Genomic DNA, 24,859 nt, shown 5'->3' on the forward strand with positions numbered 1-24,859 from the left:
CCTGAGCTGCAGCTATAAGGATCCTGCACAGGTGTGCTGGAGACACGAGCAAGCCGCAGGCGACGGGAGAGAAAACACAGCAACCACCATGGGAAACTGGATTATCAACAATGGATTCACATCATTTATGTTGGTGAGTTGTTTTTTTTTTTTTTTCATTAATTATTGTTGTGTACTTTAAGAACAATGACAAAAAAAAAAAAGCAGTGAAATGATTTAAGCTCGTCCATGGACTTTATGTGACAGAATCCTGCTCCTGTTGTGTTTGCAGGTGGTCTGGATGGGCATCAACATCTTCCTTTTTGTCTGGTTTTACTTGTTCTATGATCTGGGGGATCAGTTCTTCTACACCCGTCATCTGTTAGGAGTGAGTACAGACTGGTGGTTCAGTCATTTCCTTAATTTACTGAAAAATCAAAAAGAAGCCAGAATACAAGTAGAAGGTCTGAATTTAACATTTGCGCTGAGGAAAACTGTTATACTTGACATTTGCAGTGGGGAGATGTAAACATACATTGACTTAATTTAGCTGTACCAGCTGGAGTTTAATGATATCCACACATAAACTGCCTAAATTCACATTAACAAACATTTTCTAAATGTCAGTTTTGGGGCTTCCACCAATAATTGCCTATCTTCCAGTTATTGGGGAGTTCCATACTCATAACCCCTGTGATTTGGTGCCATGCTCTGAAAAAATGCATTTAAAGAGAAAGATCCGTTTTTATGTGATCACACATAGTGTGGTGGTATTCTGAGGAGGGGAAAATCCTCCTTGGATCAGAAGCAAATTACAAAATTAAGGGAGGAACACTTCCCTTAAGAGTTAAGAGAATTGACCCTAGATACTGCTTTCTTTCTATACATCTGAGCAAACGGCTTTCCAAGTTTGATCTTAAACCACATCATCATACAAATGACTTCTTATTGTTAGTGAAGCAATAAAGCCCTCAGTGCAGCACAAGTTCGCATTTCGTTACTTCAGTGGTTTCCCTCCTGAACGTGTCTCCTTGTTCCCTGCAGTCGGCTCTGGCCTGGGCCCGAGCTCCCGCCGCTGTCCTCAACTTCAACTGCCTGCTGATTCTGCTGCCAGTGTGCAGGAACCTGCTGTCTCTGATCCGAGGCAACTTCGTGGTATGTTTACTACTTTACTCACATTCACATTTCCCGGCAGGGCGAGGCTCATTGAATTCACTATCATTTAAACATCAAGTCAGTTGAAGGCTCTCAACCTGTCTGACTGCCCTTTAGGAAATATCTTATGTTTTCACCAACAGTTTTTTTTTATTATTGTACAGTATTCTTATGCTTAATGTGCACCTGTTGTACTAAATTCAACCTCCTGTGTTGCTTCAGTAAAGATTTTGACTAGTTTCCTTTACTTTTTGGATCAAACTTTTTTCTTTTGTTTTGTTTTTAATAAACGACCTGACTGTAGTCTCCAATGCTCACGGGATAAATAGTGATCTGGGTGATGCTGTGAACTGCACAGCTCATGGTTTCCACCTCACCACTCCCATCACTCAGGTCTATCGCCTCACACAGGTTTGGTCGGTTTTGAAAAGATGTCTTTGACTTGTTTGACTTTTCTCCTTTCCCTTATTTGTTTTCAGTGTTGCAGCAGAACAATGAGGAAGCAAATGGACAAAAATCTGAGCTTTCACAAGCTGGTGGCTTACATGATCGCCCTGATGACAGGTGAACTGATGCATGCATTTCTCACCGTTTCGTTTCCAAAACCTTTACAGGGTATTTTAAAAAAAAAAAATGGTGAAAGATTTTAACACTGATTTAACACTGATACAGAGTGATTATTGGTTTTTTCCTTTGTGTTTTGATGGCGGCAAACATGTCTATTTGTCTGTAATAAAACACATTTGATAACATTAAACCATTTAAAATCACAATTTTTAGCTTGCAAGTTTTACTAAAATGCAAATATACACCTGAGTAGATGTTGATCCCTCAATATATTATATGTTAAAGGCCTACAGAGACACTGGTTAAAGAAAAAAGTATTAAAAAGGGACACTGGTCACTTTTGTGTACAGTGCATATATCGGGTCTGGTTTAATAAATTGTTACCCAACTGATGATGGCTAAATGTGCACGAAGGCAAAGTACACCCTGAACAAACAGGCTGATATTAAACCACAGGGTAAATGCACAGATACGGACAACCACACATACACACATTCTCGCCTATAGCCAGCTTTACCAGTCAGTCTAACACACGTGGCTGAACTGTGTCAGGAGAAAACACACACATGCAAGAAATAGAACCATAAATCTGTATTTTATTTAATCTTTTGCTATTATTATGGCTGTGTGTGTAGTAGTAGAGAAAAAGAAGCTGAAACCATCCACAAATGCTGCTTTGCAGAGGTGCGTCCGCTGCACTTTACACCGTGCGGGTCTGTCAGATCATGAGCTTATCAGTGTGAGGAGAGTCCACCGGTCACTTGAGAAAAGAAACATTTCCCTCCAAGCTGACTGAGAGGAAGTGTAAAGGAAAAAAATGCAAAGAGATGGAGTATCGGGCAATATAAAGTTTTCAATTAACCTCAAATGCATGTTTTTGGACTGGGAGCAAGTGTGCACATACCAGACAGGCTGGACTCGAACCAGGGACTATATTGCTGTGAGGTAACAGTGCAAACCACTGAAGTGACCTTCAGCCTCCTTTATTCCGTGATGACTCAAATGTTGTTAAACTTCTTGCTTCATCAGTTGAATCGCAGCTGAAGTGACGCGTTTCTGTCCTGACAGCCGTTCATATGATCGCCCACTTGCTGAACGTGGAGTGGTACAACAACAGCAGGCAGGGCGTCTACGACGAACTGAGCACGGCCCTGTCCAACCTGGCGGACACCGACAACACCACCTACCTGAACCCCATCCGCACAACCGACCTCGTAAGTCCATTCACAAGAAAACCATTGTGGTGAATTAAAGAGAAGCGCCTGAAGGAGAATTCAGTGGAAGTGAATGGTGTGTTGTAAAATAGTATTTCAAGTATGTGTTAGAGTGCAGAGCTTGGCACGCTTGTGCTTTTGATGAACTGAAAAACAAAGAAGCTACAGATAATCTACATGATTGCAATTAACTTCTGGATTTGGTGGAATGTTAATTATTTAAATATAAAGACTTAACTTGGTGCTTTGGAATTTAAAGTATTGCTCCAGACAACTGAACAGTAACAGTGCTAACCTGCAGGCGTTTGAACACTTAATTTAACAGAATCTACAACTTGGTTGTTAAAATTCCCACAAGAAATTGCTGACAAGTCAACCTCAAGAAACTCTGCTGATAAGGGAAAACTTAACACCTAAAATCGGCATCAGCAGAGTCCAGGTCTTCTCGGTTTGATCGTCTTCGGCCTCCAGCGTGTCTCACTCTGGCGCTCCCGTGTCTCTCAGGACCCGCAGCAGATCCCCACATACTTCGTCTTCACCACCATCGCCGGCCTGACGGGCGTCATCATCACCCTGGCCCTCATCCTCATCATCACCTCCTCTATGGAGGTCATCAGGCGCAGCTACTTCGAGGTCTTCTGGTACACTCATCACCTCTTCATCATCTTCTTCGCTGGCCTCGTCTTTCACGGAGCCGGGTACGGGACTGAATTTGAGTTTCTTTCCTTAAATTCAGGCTTTGTTGTTTATACGGATAGGTTTCACTCGTGCCTCTAATCCGCAGACGCATCGTGAGGAGTCAAACGACAACGGATCCGCCGCACAACGCCACCTTCTGTAAGGACCGCATTCAGGACTGGGGACGTATTCCTCAGTGTCCCGTCCCTCAGTTCGCTGGCGGTTTCCCACAGGTTGGTCCTCTGAACTGCTCGGAATCGAAAAAGCTTGACTTCACCTGTTGAAGCTCGATAATCTCGGGTGTTGTCGCTTCTTTCAGACCTGGATGTGGGTCATCGGTCCGATGATTCTCTACATCTGTGAGCGTCTGCTGCGTCTCATTCGTTACATGCAACACGTAACCTACAGGAAGGTGCGTGCGATGGCGGTCGGCTGCCCCTTCAGTCCTCCTGTTGATATCCCCTCGCCAACTTTAGACGCTTTGCTTTCAGATCGTGATGCGGCCGTCCAAAGTGTTGGAGCTGCAGCTGGTGAAGTCCGGCTTCAAAATGGAGGTGGGGCAGTACGTCTTCCTGAACTGCCCGTCCATCTCGCAGCTGGAGTGGCACCCGTTCACCATGACCTCTGCCCCCGAGGAGGACTTCTTCAGCGTCCACATCCGCTCGGCCGGGGACTGGACCGACAAGCTCATCGACATCATGAAGAACCTGCCAGAGGGAGCGCAGGGCCCCAAGTGAGTGCTTTCACGAAGACGATAACCTGGAAAGCATTTGAAATGTCGGACAAGGCCAGAATGCATATGACCCTAATCCAAACAGCTTCACACATGAATCCATTCAGACTTTGTCATGTCCCTCAAAGAGCTGGAAGCGTCGTGGCGTTGCATTTTCTCGTAGTTAAGTCAGTGACTTGTAGTAGTACTTGTAGTACTAGTTGATTATCTAAAACACACACGTGGCAGCCGTTGGCAATACCGCAGTACTTAACGTCTTTACATGTTTTTGCAACCTGTTTTCTTCTCGGGACGCCGTGGTGTTGTAGGTGCCATTCATCTATTGTCTCCTCTTGTTTACGTGCGTTGATAAACGGAATAATGGACTGTCTGTTCTCAGGATGGGTGTGGACGGGCCTTTTGGCACCGCCAGCGAGGACGTGTTCGATTACGAGGTCGGCATGCTGGTCGGAGCCGGTATCGGGGTCACGCCTTTCGCCTCCATCCTCAAGTCCATCTGGTACAAGTTCAAAGACTCCAACCCTAAACTACGCACCAGAAAGGTAAGACCCAAGAACTCATCAATCTGTCACTCTGACACTTGCCGCCTGTTGATGGCTGTCAGATATGACCTACTTTGTTTTAATCATCAACCGCTCGCCAGCAGCGCGGCCGAGCCCCTGTGAGAGATGCATCGTGAACATATTTTCCTCCGTCTGTTTGGTTCAGATCTACTTCTACTGGCTCTGCCGTGAAACCTACGCCTTCGAGTGGTTCGTCGATCTCCTCCAGGGGCTGGAGAGAGAGATGGAGGAGCGAGGACTGGGGGATTTCCTCACCTACAAGCTTTTCCTTACCGGCTGGGATCAAAATTTCGTAAGCGTGTGACTCAGCGGTCAATGCTCCGACCAAAGTCTACAAAGATGAAGAGAGGAGATTTCCTTATTCTCTCTGTTCTGCTTGATTTCGTCACAGGTGCCTTACGTTGGGACTCACAATGACGAGGACACGGACGTGATCACCGGGCTCAAACAGAAAACTCAATACGGGAGACCCATGTGGGACAAGGAGTTCGAACAAGTCCGCAAAGAGAACCCCACGTAAGAGAGCGTCTTCAACAAGCCTTCGGCCCCCTGCTGAATATCCACACCTCTCTTCTCCAGCACACTGTCACCAGCACCACTGTACACACTCGAGCTGCAAAGGATTAATCAGATTATAAACGACTTAAAGTATCTTTGTGTAAAAGTAAAATTAATTTCCCTCCTGCAGTGTTTAGTTACCTCATGACCGAATGAAGAGAATACATGAAGTGTATCTTAAAATGTACAACGAAGCGCAAAGTGGGGTAAAACATGTACCGCACGTTTCTCATTTGCTAAGGAGTGAATTTCTGAAAGGCCCTTTTTATTTATTTTTTTAACGAGTTGTTGGAATCCATAAACAGAAGTGTGCCAGTATGTCCGTACATACTGGCCTGTACCTGTTACTTATGAATTGGCTATTTGTTTTTAGAGCATTGAGTACAATCGTTCTGTATGTATGTTTAAAAAAAAAACCTTTTTTTTTTTACGTAACTAAGCCACATTTTTATTTAGGTTACTCAATCATTTGATTAGCTTATAAAACTTGTACAATGTGAAAAGCTTTTTTAACCCAAACTTGTATCTGAAATTTTCATTACCATTTTTTTTTGTTTTTCCCCTTAATGATTTTTTTGTTTTGGAAGTTCAGAATCAGTTTTAAGCAAATTGTAATGGTTTAGAAGACTCTAAATGATTTTGGACAAAATGAGCTGCTTGTTCTAATAAATGTTTTGTCTGTGCTGTTCTCAGGTCTGTGGTGGGAACCTTCCTCTGCGGACCTGCGGCTCTGGCGACAGTCCTGGAGAAGAAATGTGCCAAGTACTCAGACATGGATCCTCGTAAGACCAAGTTTTACTTCAACAAGGAGAACTTCTGAGCAGAGTCGATACGAAGGCACCGTTTACCGTTTTTTGAAGGATGGCTGTTTCTATGACTTTACTGCGCCTCTTCTGAAAAGAGAAATGGCTTGTTTCTTTATCAGCACTGCTCAGGGACAAACCAACACGGAACCATGAATCATACCAGCTTTACCCTTTGACCATTCATTAACTCAGACTTTACCGTTACTGCTGTTCTGTTCTTTTCCGTGTAATAACAGGGTTTCTGTATGTCAATGTTGCTTTTTGCACATATTTTAAATGAAGTACAACTGCACTTAAATGCACTTCCATTTGGAAGACTTTTTTATACAATTAGTTACTATTAAAATATTAAATATCGACTTTATATCTTAGTCTTTTTATTCAACTACTCATCCAAAATATACTCCGAAGAGATCAAATCATGTATATTTGTTTTTTCTGTCTTCAGAAATGACAAAAACTTACTATGGAAATTCTGGAAAAACGAGAACAAACGATATGTAAATAATGTACAAAGCTTGTGAGTGCAATGCTACTACTGAACTGGAGAACGTTGGAACAAGACGATGCAAACCTGGTTTTACGGGATGACTAAACGCCTTTCTTGGAAGGACACAATTAGTCATTCTAACCTGTCGAGCTCTCGAGTATTTCCTTATTGGAGTGATAAAGGAAGACCTGCGGTCACGTAGGCTGCGATGAGTCACCCTGTGGATACGTGACAAAGGCTATTTTATTTCCAAAGTTACTGTACCTGTTTTACTTGTGTCTAATCTGGAACTGTTAAATAAACGAATGATAAATGGAGACATTGAGTGTGGTTTTTATTGACGAAAAACTTTTTCCATCACTGTAACGATGACAGGCTGGTTTTGGTGGAGGAAAGACTTGAATCCGTTCGAGACCAGCATAGCATCCTCCCAAATGTGTTATTTTTGACACTGAACCAGCTTCACACTAATACAAAACAAATTATTAAAACAAAACTATACACTATTCCGGGCTGAGATGTTTTCAGGCTGGTTCGTGGTGCTTTTAGCTCGATCCACTGGCTCCTGGAAAATGGGGAGAAAACAATGTTAAAGCTGCTCGATTTAAGATCTGAATTCTTCTGATGCGACAGTGATTAGCAACCTGAGCCCCCTCTCCAAACACTGGCATTAATATATGAAGTGAGACCCTTCAAAATCTAAATAATAGACTGTATCATGGGTTTTGTCACTTTATTCAGATTTCATTTCACAAATGCAATATTGGACAACTTTGGAGCAGGCAAAGCCCTCGGTGCCCACATGAGAGGGTCCTGGACCTCAAGTTGGAAACCACTGATCCTAGATGTGAGGAACTCCACCTTTGCTGCTCGGAGCGTCACGGCGCTCCTCCTGCGGTCTTCTGGATCTGCTCTTTAAGGATGAGGATGCTCTGCCGCTGCTCCGGGGGCAGCATGGCGATCTGTTCGGGGGTGAGCTGCAGGACCTGCATGATCAGGGCAGCCTGGGGAGCAGCAGATGAACGAGTGTGAGAAATGATCCGGCTGATATTTGTTATGTGAATTGAAGAGGTTTAAAAAAAAAAACTGATAAAACTGGAAATGTGTTTCATCTCTTACAAGACCATTAAAGGGCAACTCCGGTTTTTTGACACCTGGACCTTATTTATAGGTGTGTGCATGCTCATATACTCACTCAGACAAACATTGTGCAGCTCGGAGTCCTTCAGAAGTTATTTAGATCCAAACGATGTAGCCGCACTAGCGGGGGTGCCACAGCAATGGAGCGTTAGCGCGGGACATAATCTCTGCAAAGTCGCTCATTTCGGCTGTATTTCTTCATCCATCGCCAGTGTTATCATAAAGTCAGCTCATCTACCGTCTTCAGGTGGGTCAGCTGAAGAGCTGACAGTTTTCGTTAACTTAGCCACAATTAGCTCGGATGGGAACGTTGCGGCGCTCCTCTCCCCAGCAGAGAGGCACTTTGAGTCGGCCTCGGCTGTCACGGTGCCCCGGCGTCTGACTTCCAGGGGCTGAGTTGGAAAACGGCCCTCAGCTGCTCCACGGAGGCTCCGGACACCCGCGAAGACGCACGGCTCACACGCGGCCGCTGGGCCGCTGGATGTCTCTCCTCGCCGGGAGGATGCGAATCTCTGCTCCCCGGCGGATGCACGCTCCACGCCGGCCGCGGGACGCACGACGGCCCGCCACGACGGCCCGGAGCTCTCTCCTTGCCGGGAGGAAGCATATCTTTGCTCCCCGGTGGATGCACGCTCCACGCCGGCCGCCGGACGCGCGACGGCCCGCCGCGGCCGGAGCTCTCTCCTCGCCGGGAGGATGCGTATCTCCGCTTCCCGGCGGATGTGCACTCCACGCCGGCCGCGGGACGTGCGACGGCCGGAGCGCTCTCCTCACAGGGAGAATCCAGATCTCCGCCGCCCGGCGGATGCGCGCTCCGAGCCAGGCCGCGGGACACCGCCGGAGGTCCCCCTTCCGACCGAAAGGCAACCCAGCGCCGATGGAGGAAAAATACAGCCGAAATGAGCGACTTTGCAGAGATTATGTCTCGCGCTAACGCTCCATTGCTGTGGCACCCCCGCTAGTGCGGCTACATCGTTTGGATCTAAATAACTTCTGAAGGACTCCGAGCTGCACGATGTTTGTCTGAGTGAGTATATGAGCATGCACACACCTATAAATAAGGTCCAGGTGTCAAAAAACCGGAGTTGCCCTTTAAGGTGAAGCCTACCTTCTCCTGGTCTTGAGTGGAGACCTGCCCCTGCCCCGGGCTGAAGCCCCCTCCTGATGGGGGAACACCAGCGATACCAGGACCCTGCAGGACAAACAGCCTCATTTATATCTGGATCATGGTTATCCAGTCTGAACAAAGAGCACTTTTATACTTCTTCAAGTCACATTTTCACAACATTTCTGTAGAATCTGATTAACGACACCTAGATATTTTGACGCATGTCTCAGAAGGAGAGATCGTAGATAATCAACACGTTTGATATTCACGACTAGAGAGAACTGAAGTTCTGCAACAGTAAAACTAAAATGTAAAGATCCCGACAGTAACTCCACCATGTGCGTGCGGTGGACGGAGGATGTTGGTGGAGGGCTTACCGGCCGTGCGGCTGGATTTGCGTTTGGACCCAAGTTGTGAGGGACGGGTCCCGGCATGCCCGCCGCAATGGGAACCCTCTGCACCGCCACCGGGCCGCGGGCGTCCATCGCTCGCGGGTCACGACCTGCAGGGGGAAGGAAACGGACACCGTTCACACTCCAGCTCCTGCGAGTCACTGTGTGAAGGAAGCAGGCGGCGTGGATGGATCGTTTGACGTGAGGAAGTGCATTTTTCCAGCTCAGATTGCTGTGAAATCTAAACACACACACACACGCATACACACACGCATTACACCACCAGTGGCTACCTCTGGTCTCCATGGGCGGGGCCCGCGGCTCCATCATCGGGGGCCCTCTGGGGTCGCCCATCATGTTCCGCGGTTCACCCATGGGTGGGCCCCTCATGTCCATCGGGGGGCCTCGCATGTCTGGAGGAGGGCCTCCTGCCATCTGGGGCATGTGCACGGGGGGAGCCTGATGTGGCGGAGGAGCTCCCATGTATCCCCGGCTACGGGCACACACACATTCTGAGCATCAGAACTTGAAATTTTGATCAAACACACAGCACAGTGCAGAAGTTTTTTACACACGCCTTAACAAGATCCTACTATCCCATCATGCAACACTAACAAGAGAATCTCTCACTGCCTCCAGATTAAAGGTGAACACATGCAAGCACTAAAAATGCGTCGCTAAGGTGACAAGAATGAAGTTATTTCAGGTCAGGAGAAAGTCATCGGCAGAACTGCAAGAGGAGATGGACGTGCTATCACCAAATTTAACTATTTAAAGGTTTAAATAGGGTCTCCCAGCCTGCACTGAGGCTCTTTTGTGTAACTAATGATTTCTGGTACGATGAAGTGCTGAATAAAAGCTGTGAAAACGTCGAAGCTGCGCTGAAAGTGACGAGCCACGTCGTTCAAAATGGGAAACAAACGTCTCTTGTCTTGCAGAGGATGTATAAACCATCAGTGCAATAATCCCAATCATGAGCCCGATGCCATTAACTATTAATTACTATCTTAAGATGAATTAGGAGTCCTGAAGCAATGGCGCCGACCGCAGACTTCTTATTTTAGCGCCACGGAGTCTGTTTGGGATTTCCAGGACGATGAGCGTCAGAATACATCTCCTCTGTTCTTTATCTTCGGGGATGGAAATCAACCTTTATCGCTCTTTTCGTCACCGCTGTCCCGACTGTTTGTGTTCAATAAAGTGTTTGTCTGGCTTTAATTCGAGGATCTGCAGAATAAACTCTACTTGTTACCTTTTTAACCACCAGTCTCAACAGACTGAGCTTCAGGATTACAGTCATTGTCTTGAGCGGCACTCCTTAAAGGCACACCTTGTGCAATTATTATGCTTAAGCGATTGTTGGGAACGCCTTACTTGGGGTCTATGACCTCTCCGGTGACGGACAGCAGGGTCCCTCCTCGGGGGTCATTGGGCCCGTCTCCCAGCAGGCCTCTGGGGGGGATGCCGCCCGGTCCTGAGGGGAGGACAGCAGACGTTCAGCTTAATCAATACAGGCGCCGCTTCGTCTCACGGATCTGAAGTGTTTCCTGAGTAACGCAGTGAGAAACTGGCTGAAAGGTGAACGTCTGCTCTGAGGAGATAGGGTCGATCAAAACAAGCTAATCACAGCAAACTCAGCAGAACCGTAACAACGTGGTTTGTAACGTAAGAGTGAAAACATGACGCTCCAAGCAGATCCGTGTCTCCATGCAGACACAGGAAAGATAAAAGGATTATCCTATTTGTGTCTTGTAAATCTGAGTTCATCTGAAAAGGAGAGCAGCACGGACAGGAAGCATGTAGAACACATGTGGCACGTGTGCCGAGGCTCACATGTATTCCTAATGACAACAATGGCATCATTAGAAAACAATAGGAGGCGATCTTTGCTTGGCTGAAACTTAAACGAGCAAATAAACAGCTTCAAGTGGTTCAGTTACACACAAAGGCTTGAAGAAAGAAAACAAATACACTCAAAGTTTTTACTTTCCCACAGCTATTGCTTAATAATGGGTGCAGCTTAATTCACCGTTTCAGTTGAGGGCATCTTTCTGGACTTTGCAAAATCTGGGTTTTTAACCACCTTAGAAAACTGGCTAAGGTGATTTGATTTTAAATCCCTGAATGGTCTCGACCCGCCTTGACCTCTCTGAGCTGCTCCACCCACACACTCCTGCCTCGGGTCAGCTGATCCGCTGCTCCTGGAGGAGCCCCGGTCCAGATGGAGGCTCAGAGGGGACAGGGCTTAAGCTGTGGAATGAGCTGCCACTGCATGTTATTGTTTTATTGTATTTTTTATTTATTCTATTGCTCACACAGCAGTTTTTAGGTTGTCTTCTCTATTCAATTTCAGCACTTTGTTGCACTGGTGGATATTTTCAAATCGTTTCTAAATAAAGTTGAGTTGAGAGAGGGTGAAGGTTTAAAGACTGAAGCACACTAAAAGCTAATAGGTGACTCTAAATTGTCCGTAGGTGTTAAAGCGTCCGTGTCTTTGTGTTTGCTCTGTGATGGCTCGGAGACCTCTCTGGGGTGTGCCTTGCTTTTGAACACAGTCAGCTGTGATTGGCTTCGGCCAATCGAAGGTGAAAAAACAAACAAACAAAAAACTACTGGTAATATGTTATTATGGGAAATAGATAAGATGGATCACTGAGCAGATTTACAGCGGCCATGTATTCCGGACAAGGAAAACATTTACAGCAGATATAAGCAACTTGTTTCAGATAAGGCGGCGCTCGAATCAAAAGGAGGGAAAATCACTTCCCTCTTCCCCCTGAAGTCTCTCAAGGTTGAACACCGGAACTTAAAACTGCTTCCACTGGGGGTAAAGTACTGGGCACGGCCACTGGTGTGTGAGTGTTTGAATTTGTGTAAAGTGTTCAGTTTTGTACCGTTACTGTTATTCTAACACTACAGTTGGAGATTCCATGAGATCTTGGGCAGATATTCTGAGACTGGTGATAAAGTGATGCCAAAAAGCGTGACTTGACAGAATTCCTGAAGACTTTCACATTGTTCGAAAGCAAACAACCATTTCATGATATAATCTGAATTTAAGCCTTCTGAGCAGAAACAATAGAGTGTGAGGAGTGTCCTGTATAACACGCGTCATTTCACACGCTGTGTCGCTAATGACTGATAAAGAGCTCTTATTATACATCAAATGACGGGATTTCTCTTTATCTTGGCAACATCCCAGGTTTTAGCCAACTACCTTCATGCATGTCTTAACTGGATGAGACACAAGGGAGTGCGTTGGAGAAAAATCACCTCTATTAAAGGGACTACTAGCATTTTCATATTTATCAGCAAACTCCTCCTATTTAGTAGTTAAAGTCAAATGTTTGCTTTTCACTGATTTAAAAAAAAAAAAACCTCACAATTTTTGTACAAGTGCACATGTATGATGAAGAAACAGCTCTCCTCAAGCTCCATGACCCAAATTTACCCACAGCGCCATGGCAACAGCGCCAAGGCTAAAAACAGAAGAAAAACACGGAAAATGAGAATGAGAGGGTCTTCTGGGGGCAGAGACTTGACACCACCCGAACGTCTTCGAACGGGCGTCGGGATCAACGCGGACTCAAGTCTCATCCAGACTTGACGCACATAACTGCACACATGCAGAAAAAAAATCACTGGAAAAACCGAACACACGGAGGCTTTCATGTCTTTTGGCTGCTGTAGAGTGAATCATCTAGAAAGGATTATAAGAAAAATCAATCGCCACTAACAGTGTGACGGTAATTAAATGTTGGCCATTTCAGCTTTTGACGCCTGATTTGTCTTTAGGTCGTTCAGTTTTTCCCTCAGCAGCACCGTTAAACCCTAAACTCTCACATCCAATCGCACCTGCACGCTGACTTGCAGAGCTGATGAGGCTGTGGAAGCCTTTTAAACCTCCTTCACAGCACCTAAAAGTGCACTGCGGAGCGTCTCGAGTGTGTCGTCGCACTGATTGCCGTGTAGCTGTACGGTGCAGGGCTGAAGGAGGAACGCCTGCACAGCCTGCACCAACTGGCTTCAGCACAATTGGAGCTACGCAGGTCTAAAAAAAGAAAACGAGCATTTTGCCCACATCCGACCAGCCAGCCTAGTCAAGGGAGCAGAACGATGAAGCCAGTTGGTTAAAAAAAAAAAAAAAAAAAAAAAAAAAAAACACTCGTGAATGCAAAGTGTATGGACAGATATAAAAGCGTGACTATGATTTGTATCCAAAATGGCATCAATCCGTCTGGATAAATGTGAAATATTTAAGAAGTCCTGCAGGAAAGGCTGTCTCAAACACTGTCTCTTCATGTCGTCCCAAACAAACCCTGTGGTGTAGAAATTCTCATAACACACAAGCAATCCAGTAACTGTGAGCAAAGACGCATCTGATGTGGTTTTTCCTTTTGACGGTCAAGTGCCTGAAGTTTGTACAAACCTGCTTTTGTAATTTCAGTATCGGATCATTCCTCAGCTCTGCTGATTTCGGAAGCATTCATGCTCAATTAGATACAGAAGAAATTACTGAAATTCAACACTGACACTCTGGTATCAGTAAATATATATATTCATTTATTTATCTATTGTTGCTTTTCACCATTTTGTTTTTATTTTAAAGCATTTTGTAGCCATGATTTTGAAAAGTGCAATAATTAAAAAAAAAGTTACTATTAATAACTAATCTGTCCTTTTCTCCTTTCTCTCAGACGTCAAACATCTGGAGCTGAGAAACAAATTTAACCCTCAAATATAAAGAAATTGGATTGAAAGGCTAGGTTAGACATACGTTCACTAAAACTGTATCACGTTTATTTATGAAATTGAAGAATTGCAATTGAGACCTGGAGAAAGTTCAAGTATTTAGAAGCTTTGATTATTTCGGCTTTCAGTTTTTACTTCTTGGACAGTTTGAGCCATTTAAAAAGATTTACCTTCTTTAGCTTTTAGCAGTTTTAACTATCTGAACTATTTTAAGCCGTTGTGGACATTTTAAACATCTGACCATCATTTATAGCTTTTAGCAGTTTAACATGTTTCCATCACACCTCTTTTAAAAGAACAAACGTGCACACTACACACTCCTAGATGAGCTGCAGAGCTACCCGGTGTGGCTCCTCGACAGAGCCAGCACCTGACTGGAGGACTGACGGGAGTGCAGGGATACCTTGAGGCCGCTCGATCGCGGCTTGGCCAGACGCTCCCGTGGGAGAATGCTGAAGACTTCCTGAGCCAGCATTAAAGTGGAAAGAACAGGAGACACAGAGACTCAAGCGGGCAAAGCGGCATTTTAACGTGCTCGTGAAATCATCTCACTCATGCACACGCAGAGACTCAGACAGGTGAGCGGGAGAAAGGTGTTCCAAACGGAGCAGGGGTAAACAAACGGCGGCACAGAGACGATGCGATGTGACACATTTAAAGAATCCTGAGGCACAAGAGGGATCGCTGCCAGTCAAGATGAGCCGACTGAGCTTCATGCATGAGGAATCTCTTCTGATCAAAAGGCTCTGGTGACACCTAGTGATCACAGTGAGCCATGGCATCTGCAAAACTTTGATCTTCCGTGGACAAAGTATTTCAGGACCTCTAGGATCTGCTAAATTTGTCATTTTATTTTAAAGGGCTCTGGAAGCGAAAGAAAAAAGACTCTGGAATGTGAGATTAGATAAAATTTGAACTCGTGACACCTAACTTTGTGTATTATAACTGCAGGGTTCCTGCAAATTTCATCGACCAAGACCCCACCTATGTGATTCAACCCAGTTTGGCCTGGTCTTATCGACTCCTGAAGAGTCCTGGTGACGCCAAACTTCTTCCAAACACTCACAACTTCTGAAACCTCACAAATCCATCACTTGACATACTTTAGTGGTAATTCAGTCTGAATTATAGAACCTCATAGAGACAGTTGTCCTCTTCTAAACTACACTCATTCACTATTTGTTTCAGGTGATTACAAAACTAACAACCTAAACGAGTGGTCAAAAAAATACAAAGGCCTCTACCAAAATTTACTGGGATCCAAGTGAGCCATAAGTAGACTCTAACACCTGATTTCCCCAATTATAACAAAGAATATAATATCAGCCTAATAGTTTAGCTTAATATGTCTCATGAAGAACAAAATAGAGAAGCACAAAAAGCTATTTTCATGACAAATTGGTGAAGTTGTCATGTGCTGAATGAAGATGTATAAAAGATGAATGAATGTTGGATATCGTACACTTATTGTGAGCTTTGATACAACAATTTAATTCACAAATTTAAATGATCACAACGGCAGCTGATCTTTCCAGAGTGCACATGACACTCAGCCAACCTCGCATATTAAAAGGAAAAAAAAAAAAAAGGGGGGGAAACCACTAGGGGTGTAACAATACGCGAAAACCTCGATTTGATACGTGCCTCGGTTCTGAGGTCACGGTTCGGTTCGATACAGTAGGAGAACAAAATGCAAAACCTAAATGTTCTTCTTGTTGTCCATGCTTCCCATGTCCGTGTGTCTGCGTCTGCTTTGCCGCGCACCACCGACGCGCACGTGCTTTCTCTCATGCTACATTGGAGCTCACTCGGTGCGCGTTCCATGCAGGCGCTCTGATCCACGCATCCTCGAGGAGCTTTTCCGGCTCTCTAGACTGTTTATCTGCTCCTTTATTATATATCCAGATCATTTATAGGAAATGAGGCACATACATTGTCAGTACGTTATCATTTAGTATCAGAGTTTATTTAGCTTTTTTTTCCTGTCTCTGAATCGCGGGGGCGGCGCCCCAGTGATTACATACTTTCATTCCTGTCGGCAGACTTTCACATCCTTCCAGACAGAGTCTGCTGCCTCCATCCACCAGATTTTCACTCTCTGGGTGTCTTTGTAGACGGAGCTACAGCCTGTTCACTTCACAGAGTCACTTTTCAAAGTTAGCGTCCGTCATGTTTTGTTTGCTGTGGTGCTCTGGAGCATGCGTATACCGTCGCGACCTGCGCATACGCGGAACGCGGTCACAAAATCTGTCCTGCGCGCGGACGTCCGCGGACAGGAATTCATGACGATTTTTGCGTCCCAGGAACCAATGCGCACCCACGTGGACATGTGAAGCATGGAGGAGGCTGCTAGCAGTAGCCATCATGCACGGGCTGCAGGTGTAGCTGCACATGTGAGCGGCAGAACGTAAACACACGCAACGTACGGCCCATGAGCCAAAGAAAAGAAAAGAAAAAAAATAAATAAAACTTCCGGCCCGTGAACTTATCCATGCACAGCCCTACAGCCCTGTACCAAACCGTTCAATACAAATACGTGTATCGTTACACCCCTAGAAACCACATGAGACATGACTCAAGTAGACTGATGGAAGGGAATCTTATCCACCAACAGATGATGAACCAAAGTAAGCGTGCCGTGAGATATTCACCTGGTGGCCCAACCGGTCCGGGTCCTGGCCCTGCTACGGCCATCGGTCCGGGAACCACTCCCATGTTGGGGGGCTGCATCATCTGAGGGGCTCCGTTGACGTGCATTCCAGGCTGATCGTGAGAATAAAAAAATGAACATCATAGATCAGCTCTAATTAGCGGATCATCTTCTTCCAAAACTCTCAATCTAAAACAGAGACCACCTTCACCTCACACTACGACCATCATGAAGCTGCTCTTTCAGTTCATGATAACTCCACTTAAAAGTCTGGGAACTTTCAGGGAACAGTAAAGTCTTCATCTGTTACAAGGTAAAAGAGTGTGTGACCCACCACAGGCTGCGGCTGGGACTGCGGCACGGTGGACTGCGTTTGCGGCGTGTTCACCGGCGGCGCTCCTCCGCCCTGTGCGCTGGGAATCAGAGGCTGAGTTGCAGTTTGACGATGGAGCATTTTCTGAAAGCAAAAAAGAAAACAACCTTAAAAAGCATCTCTTAAAAAACAAAAACATATTCTGACTGCAGGAGATTTTTCACATCTACTGACAACTAACAATGTCAAAGTTATGAATAAATTACTGCTCTGAATAAATGAAAAATGTCAAGAATCGGCGTCCTCTCACCAAGGCGATCTCGGGGTCGACAATCCGCATCACCACTTGGGCCTGCAGCAGAGCGTAGGCCAGCTGCGGGTTCTGCAGCAGCATGTTTCTTGCCTCCTGCGGACTGTTTTGCACGCACAGCTGGAGAGAGAAATCACATTCCTCGATAAATTCTTCAGATACAATGTTAAAACTGAAACAAAACGAAAAAGAGGAAGAAACTGATCTACAAAATCAATGCCAAAATATATATATATGTGTGTAAGAATCCACTTCAAACTCAAATACATAACCAAAATCTCCCAAACGCTGGGACCTATGAACAAAAGATCACTGAATGTACAACAATATGCATCCTAACTAGATCTGAGCGGCACGGATACACTGATCAGCATATGGAGCTGTCCTACTGACACAAGCTCTGGTGCAACACAACACTTTCCCAGTTGGGGGAAAAATGTCTGCAGCGTGGTGTTTCTTTGAGCTTAATGAAGCAGACTGCCAGCTGTGCAAAGATAAGGCTCCTCTGACAGAGCTGAGAGAGACGGGCTGCGCAGCAGAGCCTCCGCTAATGAAAGGGAAGGAAGAGCATCTGTGTACAGTTGTCAGGTTGGAGGTGATTCAGACTGAGGGAAACATTTGTCGTCACTTTTTCCTGGAGACTAAAAAGTCTAAGCAGCATTTTGCGCGCCGTCTGAGAAGATGTTGTTTGTGTGCGCTGTGACGGCGGTGGGTAAAGCAAAATCATCAAAATGCAAAAACGCTGCAATTTGTGAAATAGAGACGCTCTATTATCTGTCCCAATTTAGGGAGTTGTACATCATAAATGCAGTGAATGCACCACCTCCAGAGATAATTACAAATACTAATGACTAAATGTCATAAGTGCCCATTTAGCATGTGGCTCTGATGGTGAAGTAAACCTCTCATCAACAATACAGCACAAAAAATTGAAAGGAGTATCAGCGGATGTGTTAAATCCATCATGATAAAAAAATCTAAAAAGAAAGCAAAATCTGTCCAGCCGGTTAAAATCAGAGTGATAACTTATTCCTTAGACAAAGAAGTAAACCTACCTTCATCTGTTTCATGAGTTCAAACATCTGCTCCGGGGGCAGACTGGCCACAGCTCTGCTGATGGACTCTGGAGCTTCCTCTGGCTGGACGTTGTCTCCGTACGGAGATTCAATAATGGGTGCTCCCGTTCCCAGACCTAATCAAAAGACACAGCTGTGAGGTCCACGGCACATCTCTCAATCAAACACAAACCGTGACTTACTTTTGAGCTCCTCTTTGTTTTTCTCGCTGGCTGCATTGTCAACACGGAGGGCTCGACCGCTGAACTCTCTCCCGTTCAGGTTGCGCATTGCGCTGAGGGCTGTCTCCTGGTCCTGATATTCACAGAAGCCATATCCCTTCGGCTTCCCCGTCTCCCTGTCATATACTAACCTGGGAATAACAAGGAACAGAATGATTGGCACGATAATAAACCACTAAGTACTGGCAAACCACATTAAAATCCTTACAGTAAAAAGAAAGGATATGAACACCAATGATGGAAATGACAGTATATTCTCAACAGACACATGGGTCGAACAGTAGAGTAGTGGTTAGCACTCTCACATCATCAAAGGTCTCAGGGGGAGTTTCTGCATGGGGCTACATGTTTTCCATGTGTATGTATGAGGCTAACCGGCAAAACTAAACGTCCCTTTGGTGTGAGACGGTCTTTCTGTGTTGGCCCCACTCAGAGTATAACCTGCCTTTGCACATAGTCAGGAGCTCAAGTAGATTTGGATGAAGCTGTAGAGAAGATGGCTGGGACACCGCTTCATCAACAATCTAGTGTGAGTTTCAATGACCAGACTATAAAGAGAAAAACATACTATACCTGATACACTGTAACTACATGTGCTTTACCTGTTTAGCATCAATGGTTACTATTACAATGGGACTGTTATCTGTGTTCAAGACCCCAATCTACTGTTCAGACACTCTAATTTGTCTCAATAGACAAAAATCCACAGAAGGGTACACAGCTTGGTGGATCAAGCCAGCAGATTTTACACTACATCTTCATTTATCTCACTTACCTGAAGCTAACGACAAGTCCCACTTCAGAAAAGATGTCTTTGAGCTGCTCCTCTGTGGCTTCATAAGGAATGTTTCCCACTGGAATGGCAAGCACAAACAAAGCAGCGGCTAAGAATAACATCAGACCAGCTGCGTCATTTTAATCACAGTCTACTTTTACATTTTCGGGGAGTTTTCAGTAAAGTTGTGTTCAGTCGGTGCCTTGCTAACGGCAACACCATCAGCTCGCGCGTGTTCGAGAGATTTCATTCATCCTCCTCTATCTTATGTAACATAAAATGGAACAAAGACAAATAAGAAACTTCCCCAAACGTACCGAATACTGATCGCAATGAGCGGTCAACAGCTGGATCTCGGTTCGCAGCAGCGGCCGCAGCTGCAGCCACAGCAGCGGCGGATGCAACGTTCGCCATTTTGGGGACAGTGAAGAGTGCGACACACACCCGGATGTGAGAAGGGAAGATTCCGTTTGTGGCTGCAGCCAATCAGGTGACAGGAGGGGCGGCGCTTAAACGCAAATTCCGGCGCGTGACCTTTATCACCCCTCGAAAAACCATGCGAAAAACGACGATTATTATTATTTTTTTAAATTTAGAATATTTTTTCATTTTCTGATAGAATTAATATTATTTTTGATTTTGATTTAACTTTATCAACTTTACCAATTAACCAACTTTTTTGTTCATATAAGTTACAAGTTTTGGTTCCGATATATATTATATTAGACAAAGAATGAGAAAGCCTCTGACAGTGGGAATTCCACACTTTCCTCAAGAACAAATTTTCTGAAGTTGGTGATTAATTCCTGACAAGCTAACTATTTTAAAATTGATGACTTAATGGTGGATGTGATATTTTAGACTGGTGTTTACCGTTAGTGGTTGGATTAAGGATTAAGGGTTTTAAAGTTGTTGGAGCACATGGATGTTTAAAATGACATCTTTTTATGAACTGTTTCTGTTTCTCTGTTTCTCTAGGTCATTTGATGCTTTATATATTTGTGCCGTGCAACAATGAACAAGATCAGTGGATTTTATAGTTTTTCACTTTAGGAATAGTGAATTTGTGTGATCTCTGTAACCGGTATTGTGAATGATCATTATGGTCCTTTTCTTGGTATGTAGACATGAATGTCGTATCATGAAACTCTTCCTAGATAGTTTGTTGTGTCTGTATTTGCATTGCCAAATGGTACTCTGAAATGATGCAACACAACGTAATCAGGATTTACCACAACATAAAGGCTTTCATTTTTCTATTTGTTGACTCAAGTCATGTTAAGTCTAGCTGAATGCATAAATGTTTAACAAAGACTTTGCTCTTTGTTGCTTGCTGTTGCTGCGCATGTGCCTTCTGAGATGGTGCTGTTTCTCATCCCGTGGAGTCACTCTCTCAGCGACTCTGGTGTTTATACACATTCATTTATGCTGAAATGATAATGGAAAGGAAAACACAAATAGATGCACCTGTGCTATTGAACACACATTGACATGAGGTAGATTTTTTTCTTCAGTAAGGACTGCTCAAACTGAATTTCCATCATGACAATTGCGGTGATGTATGATCCAGTTGTAATGGGTGATTATTCAAACAAGTCAATAAAGCTTGTGCAGCTTAAAAAAATCTATATCAGAAATATCAAAATCGTTTGAGATTTTTTTATGCCAATTAATAATGTCAAAATGAATGTACAAAGCTTGGAGAAGGAACAACTAAGGAATGTGTGTTTGTAGCAAAAACATTAACAAAAAGGAATTCTGGTTTTCGTGCCACAGAAATGCAACATGTTACCTTATTCTACATATTGTTGCATCCTGTAATGTAAATAGTTCCCTTCCTTAAAAAAGGTTCTTTTAATGCCAAATAAACCAAGGCTCTCTGGAGAACATATCATTTCATGAATTTTTCTTTTATTTCTCATGTTTCATCCTCTGACTGTGTACTGTACATGCCACAGAAGCAAGATGAGATGGTTCGAGTTGCTTTACCCGTCCTGCACCACAACAGTAGGCCAACATAGGGTTGTCAGCCTTCATATTGTAGGATCTGAAACTGTGTCTTCATAAATAGAGGAGCAAATGCAGCAACGACACACACACACACACACAAACAAATGAACTACACATTGTAACTGTCTCACCTCTATTCAAGGAGGATGGTTTGCAGTATGAAATCACACATCTGACTGCTTCATGGCACCTCTGCTTGGTTCTGTGTAAATGACTGAATCACTATCACATCTGAATACACACTGAAGCTGTCTCTCCAGCTGACTTGAAGAAGTTCTGCATCATTTTGGCTTTTTTTACAGCTTTGTTCTCATTTTTTCACACTGTGTGTGAGTAAGTATTGAAAGTTTTATTTGTTTTATTTTAAACTGTAAGTTTTATTTGTGTTATTGGTTCCATTGTTGTACATTCTTGTTAAGATTTTGTCACGCAATTTTGGTTGTTTTGCAGCGCTGCCCATTTTGTGTCGATTGTTAGCCTTTCTTTGCCGTTTTGTGTTTCAGTTCAATCCTTTTGCATTTCTTTGTGATCATTTGCATGTAATTGCGGCCCTTTTCTGGCTCTTGTTGACTATTTTGCATCTCTTGACAGCCATTCGTTATCTGCGTCCTATCACATTTTGGTTGTTTTCTTTTCCCTTTGCAGTTAAGACAAATGTAATTTTAGAAGCTGTGTGTAACATGAGTCATTTAAAATGACATGAAAGTTGTAATGTTACCTAAAGGTTGACAGTGTATTCAAAAATCAAGTGAACCTTCAGTGATATAAAATGAAAACGTTGTTGTGTAATATAATCACACGCAAATATAGTGTGCCACTTGTGGTTCTCTCATTTCCTCTTAAGTATTTATTTTTAAACATGTACGTTGAAAAACATATAACAAGAACAAATAAGTAGGTTGTTATGAGTAACTGGGCTGCTCAGGGTGCAGTGGTTAGCAATCTTACCACTGGGCTTGAGGTCCTTCATGAGCTGAGTGTGCATGTTGTTGTAGTTTCCTCCCATAGTCTAAAAACATGTGTTTGAAGCTACTAGATGACTCTAAATCGCCTGGAGGTGTGAATTCCATTGCGGACCTATTGATGAACTGATGTACTCACCTAATCAGCAAGAATTGAAAGTTTTAATAGAATATAGGTGGATCATATTTTTGCAGTTATGGTACTAGTAATCCTTTTACCCCTCATGCTTTCTCACAATAAAAATAATAATATTAAAAACTCATTAAATTATGTCTTTAGAAAAAGCAATGCAAACTTTGCTTTCATGTGTAATATTTATTTTATGGTTTTTTTGTATTTGTTTGGTGGTTGACAGTTGCTGTAGGGTCCAGGGTTGGGGAGTAATGGATTACATGTAACGGCGTTACGTAATCAGGATACAAAAAAATATGTAACTGTAATCCGTTACAGTACACGCAAAAAATATGTAATCTCGTTACAGGTACTTCTGTTAAAAACATGGATTACTGAGCGGGATTACTGTTGAAAATCAGACAGAATCAACAACAGACATCCACGCCGTATACAGACATTGTGACACTTTTCGGCACTTTATAGCACTTTACGGCACAAACCGCCACATCATAGATCTATAAACAATAGACACCATAGCAGATATATAAATGATAGACGCCGCATCGACCGCCGTCTTGGAGCAGCCTCCCGCTCTACTGATATGTTTAAAGCTAGGGTCGACGATCTTGGAAAACTAGCATGTAGCACGAATGTATTATCTCCCCAAGGCTCCGCCCAGCTCCCACTCCATTGGAGGAGCTCCCGTTGGGAGTGAGCGCACTGGACGCAGAAGTGCCGCGTGCACGGAAGCGCCACACGCACGGAATTTGTGATCGCCTCCAATGTTATTAACCATTCTGACTGCCAGCACACAACGCGCATAGGAGCGCAGTGAGCCCGCTCCGCTTCCTTCTATTTTTCACACAAGCCGAGAGCGCCTTGGAAACGTGCGCGCGCATTGAACCAGGGCCAGTGCACGCCATTGAAATGTATGCGCAGGGGGCTGGTGGAACGGCGAAGGGATTTGATTGGTTCCTGAAGAGCGGTCCGCGCCTTACGATTGGTCGGAGTTTTTACTGTCCTGTGGCCGCTACAGTGGTCAGATTTTTTCCGCACCTTTTTCCATCCACATAATGTATTGACTTCTCCCAGGGGGCAACTAGCATTTCACTCAGTATGACAAAAAGTGCTTTTGGACAACATCGTCTACCCTAGCTTTAACCATGAGTGAAACAACCCGTGTTGCCATGGATTTTACCACCTCCTGCTGGAGTCATGGCTGCTCCCAGGGAGAGAAACTCATTCTTTGGCTGGAAACTCAGACATCATTTTGTATTTAAGTCAGGTGAGGCCCAGAACTTCTCTGTACAATGTAAATTCTGCCTCCCAGTTGTGAAAACGGTCTCAACATCCAGGGACTCACCATCAAACCTGAAGACTCATCTACAGGTATGAAACACACCTGAACTCACAGTGAAGCTAAAGTGTAATTAGCCTGCTAACCTGTCAGTAACCTGCTGCTGAGAACCACAGCCTCACCAGGCTGAACTCAGAAGAATCTGATGGAGGCAATAATATCTTCAGCCTGTATGGAGGATTTATTGGAGACTGCATGTTTCCTTCTGTCACTGAGGAATGAATCAACTCTGAAGTCTTGAAAAAATACTGTGCATGGCATACCTGAACACAAAACACTGCTCCTCACTACAGCAGTACAGCTACACAGCAGATTGAGTATATATAATATAAATGTTTCTTAACACTGTCAATGTGGCACCTGGTGCTGCTGCTGGACTGTAGAACTACTAGAGGAACACAGTCTGAACTGATGGAGTTGATCCTGAGTCAGAAAGACAGAAAGTCAGATTCTCAGTAGGTTTAGAGGATGTCATGTTGTTGGTATTAATTGGGGCTGAGCACACAGAGTTCAGCAGAGTTCAGAACACTCAGAGGTTTAGTGTTTACTGTGTAGAGTTGTCAATACACTGTGAGGATGACACATTGTATTTGTCTTTATTTTTTATGTTTGCTGGTGAAGTAATCTAAAAGTAACTAAAAGTAATCTGGTACGTTACTTTTTAATTGAAGTAATTAGAGTAAGTTACTGATTACATTTTTGACAAGTAACTTGTAATTGTACCAGATAGATTACAATTTAAAAGTAACCCTCCCAACCCTGGTAGGGTCATCATTACAATCAGAAAATGTATCTACAACATTTCAGTAGTGTAGATGAAGGCTTTTGTATTATATGACTGATCATGTGTGACAGTTTTGAACAAATTTCACATGATCCAAATATAATATTACAACAGCGGTTTATTTAAAGTTGAACAGGATGTTATAGAAGGC

The 24,859-nt window shown here is 44.1% G+C and overlaps 2 protein-coding genes across 2 annotated transcripts; one reads left to right on the plus strand and one right to left on the minus strand.

Moving 5' to 3' along the window:
• nox1 (NADPH oxidase 1) lies at positions 1 to 7,060 on the plus strand. Its single transcript, XM_030105783.1, has 13 exons — positions 1 to 133; positions 272 to 367; positions 1,024 to 1,134; positions 1,614 to 1,698; positions 2,770 to 2,915; positions 3,420 to 3,613; positions 3,700 to 3,826; positions 3,913 to 4,005; positions 4,085 to 4,326; positions 4,706 to 4,868; positions 5,035 to 5,181; positions 5,281 to 5,405; positions 6,141 to 7,060. The coding sequence occupies exons 1-13, from the start codon at positions 89 to 91 to the stop codon at positions 6,265 to 6,267; spliced, it is 1,701 nt and encodes a 566-aa protein (XP_029961643.1). The 5' UTR covers positions 1 to 88; the 3' UTR covers positions 6,268 to 7,060.
• A 2-nt stretch (positions 7,061 to 7,062) lies between these two features.
• cstf2 (cleavage stimulation factor, 3' pre-RNA, subunit 2) lies at positions 7,063 to 19,912 on the minus strand. Its single transcript, XM_030105798.1, has 13 exons — positions 19,798 to 19,912; positions 19,481 to 19,559; positions 18,667 to 18,836; positions 18,464 to 18,600; positions 17,409 to 17,528; positions 17,120 to 17,242; positions 16,787 to 16,898; positions 10,758 to 10,857; positions 9,677 to 9,876; positions 9,369 to 9,493; positions 8,992 to 9,075; positions 7,605 to 7,747; positions 7,063 to 7,308 (listed from the first exon to the last, which is right to left on the minus strand). The coding sequence occupies exons 1-12, from the start codon at positions 19,892 to 19,894 to the stop codon at positions 7,622 to 7,624; spliced, it is 1,473 nt and encodes a 490-aa protein (XP_029961658.1). The 5' UTR covers positions 19,895 to 19,912; the 3' UTR covers positions 7,063 to 7,308; positions 7,605 to 7,621.
• Between the last annotated feature and the right edge of the window lie 4,947 nt (positions 19,913 to 24,859).

This window comes from Salarias fasciatus, chromosome 2, assembly GCF_902148845.1.
Source record: "Salarias fasciatus chromosome 2, fSalaFa1.1, whole genome shotgun sequence".
Classification (NCBI taxonomy): domain Eukaryota; kingdom Metazoa; phylum Chordata; class Actinopteri; order Blenniiformes; family Blenniidae; genus Salarias; species Salarias fasciatus.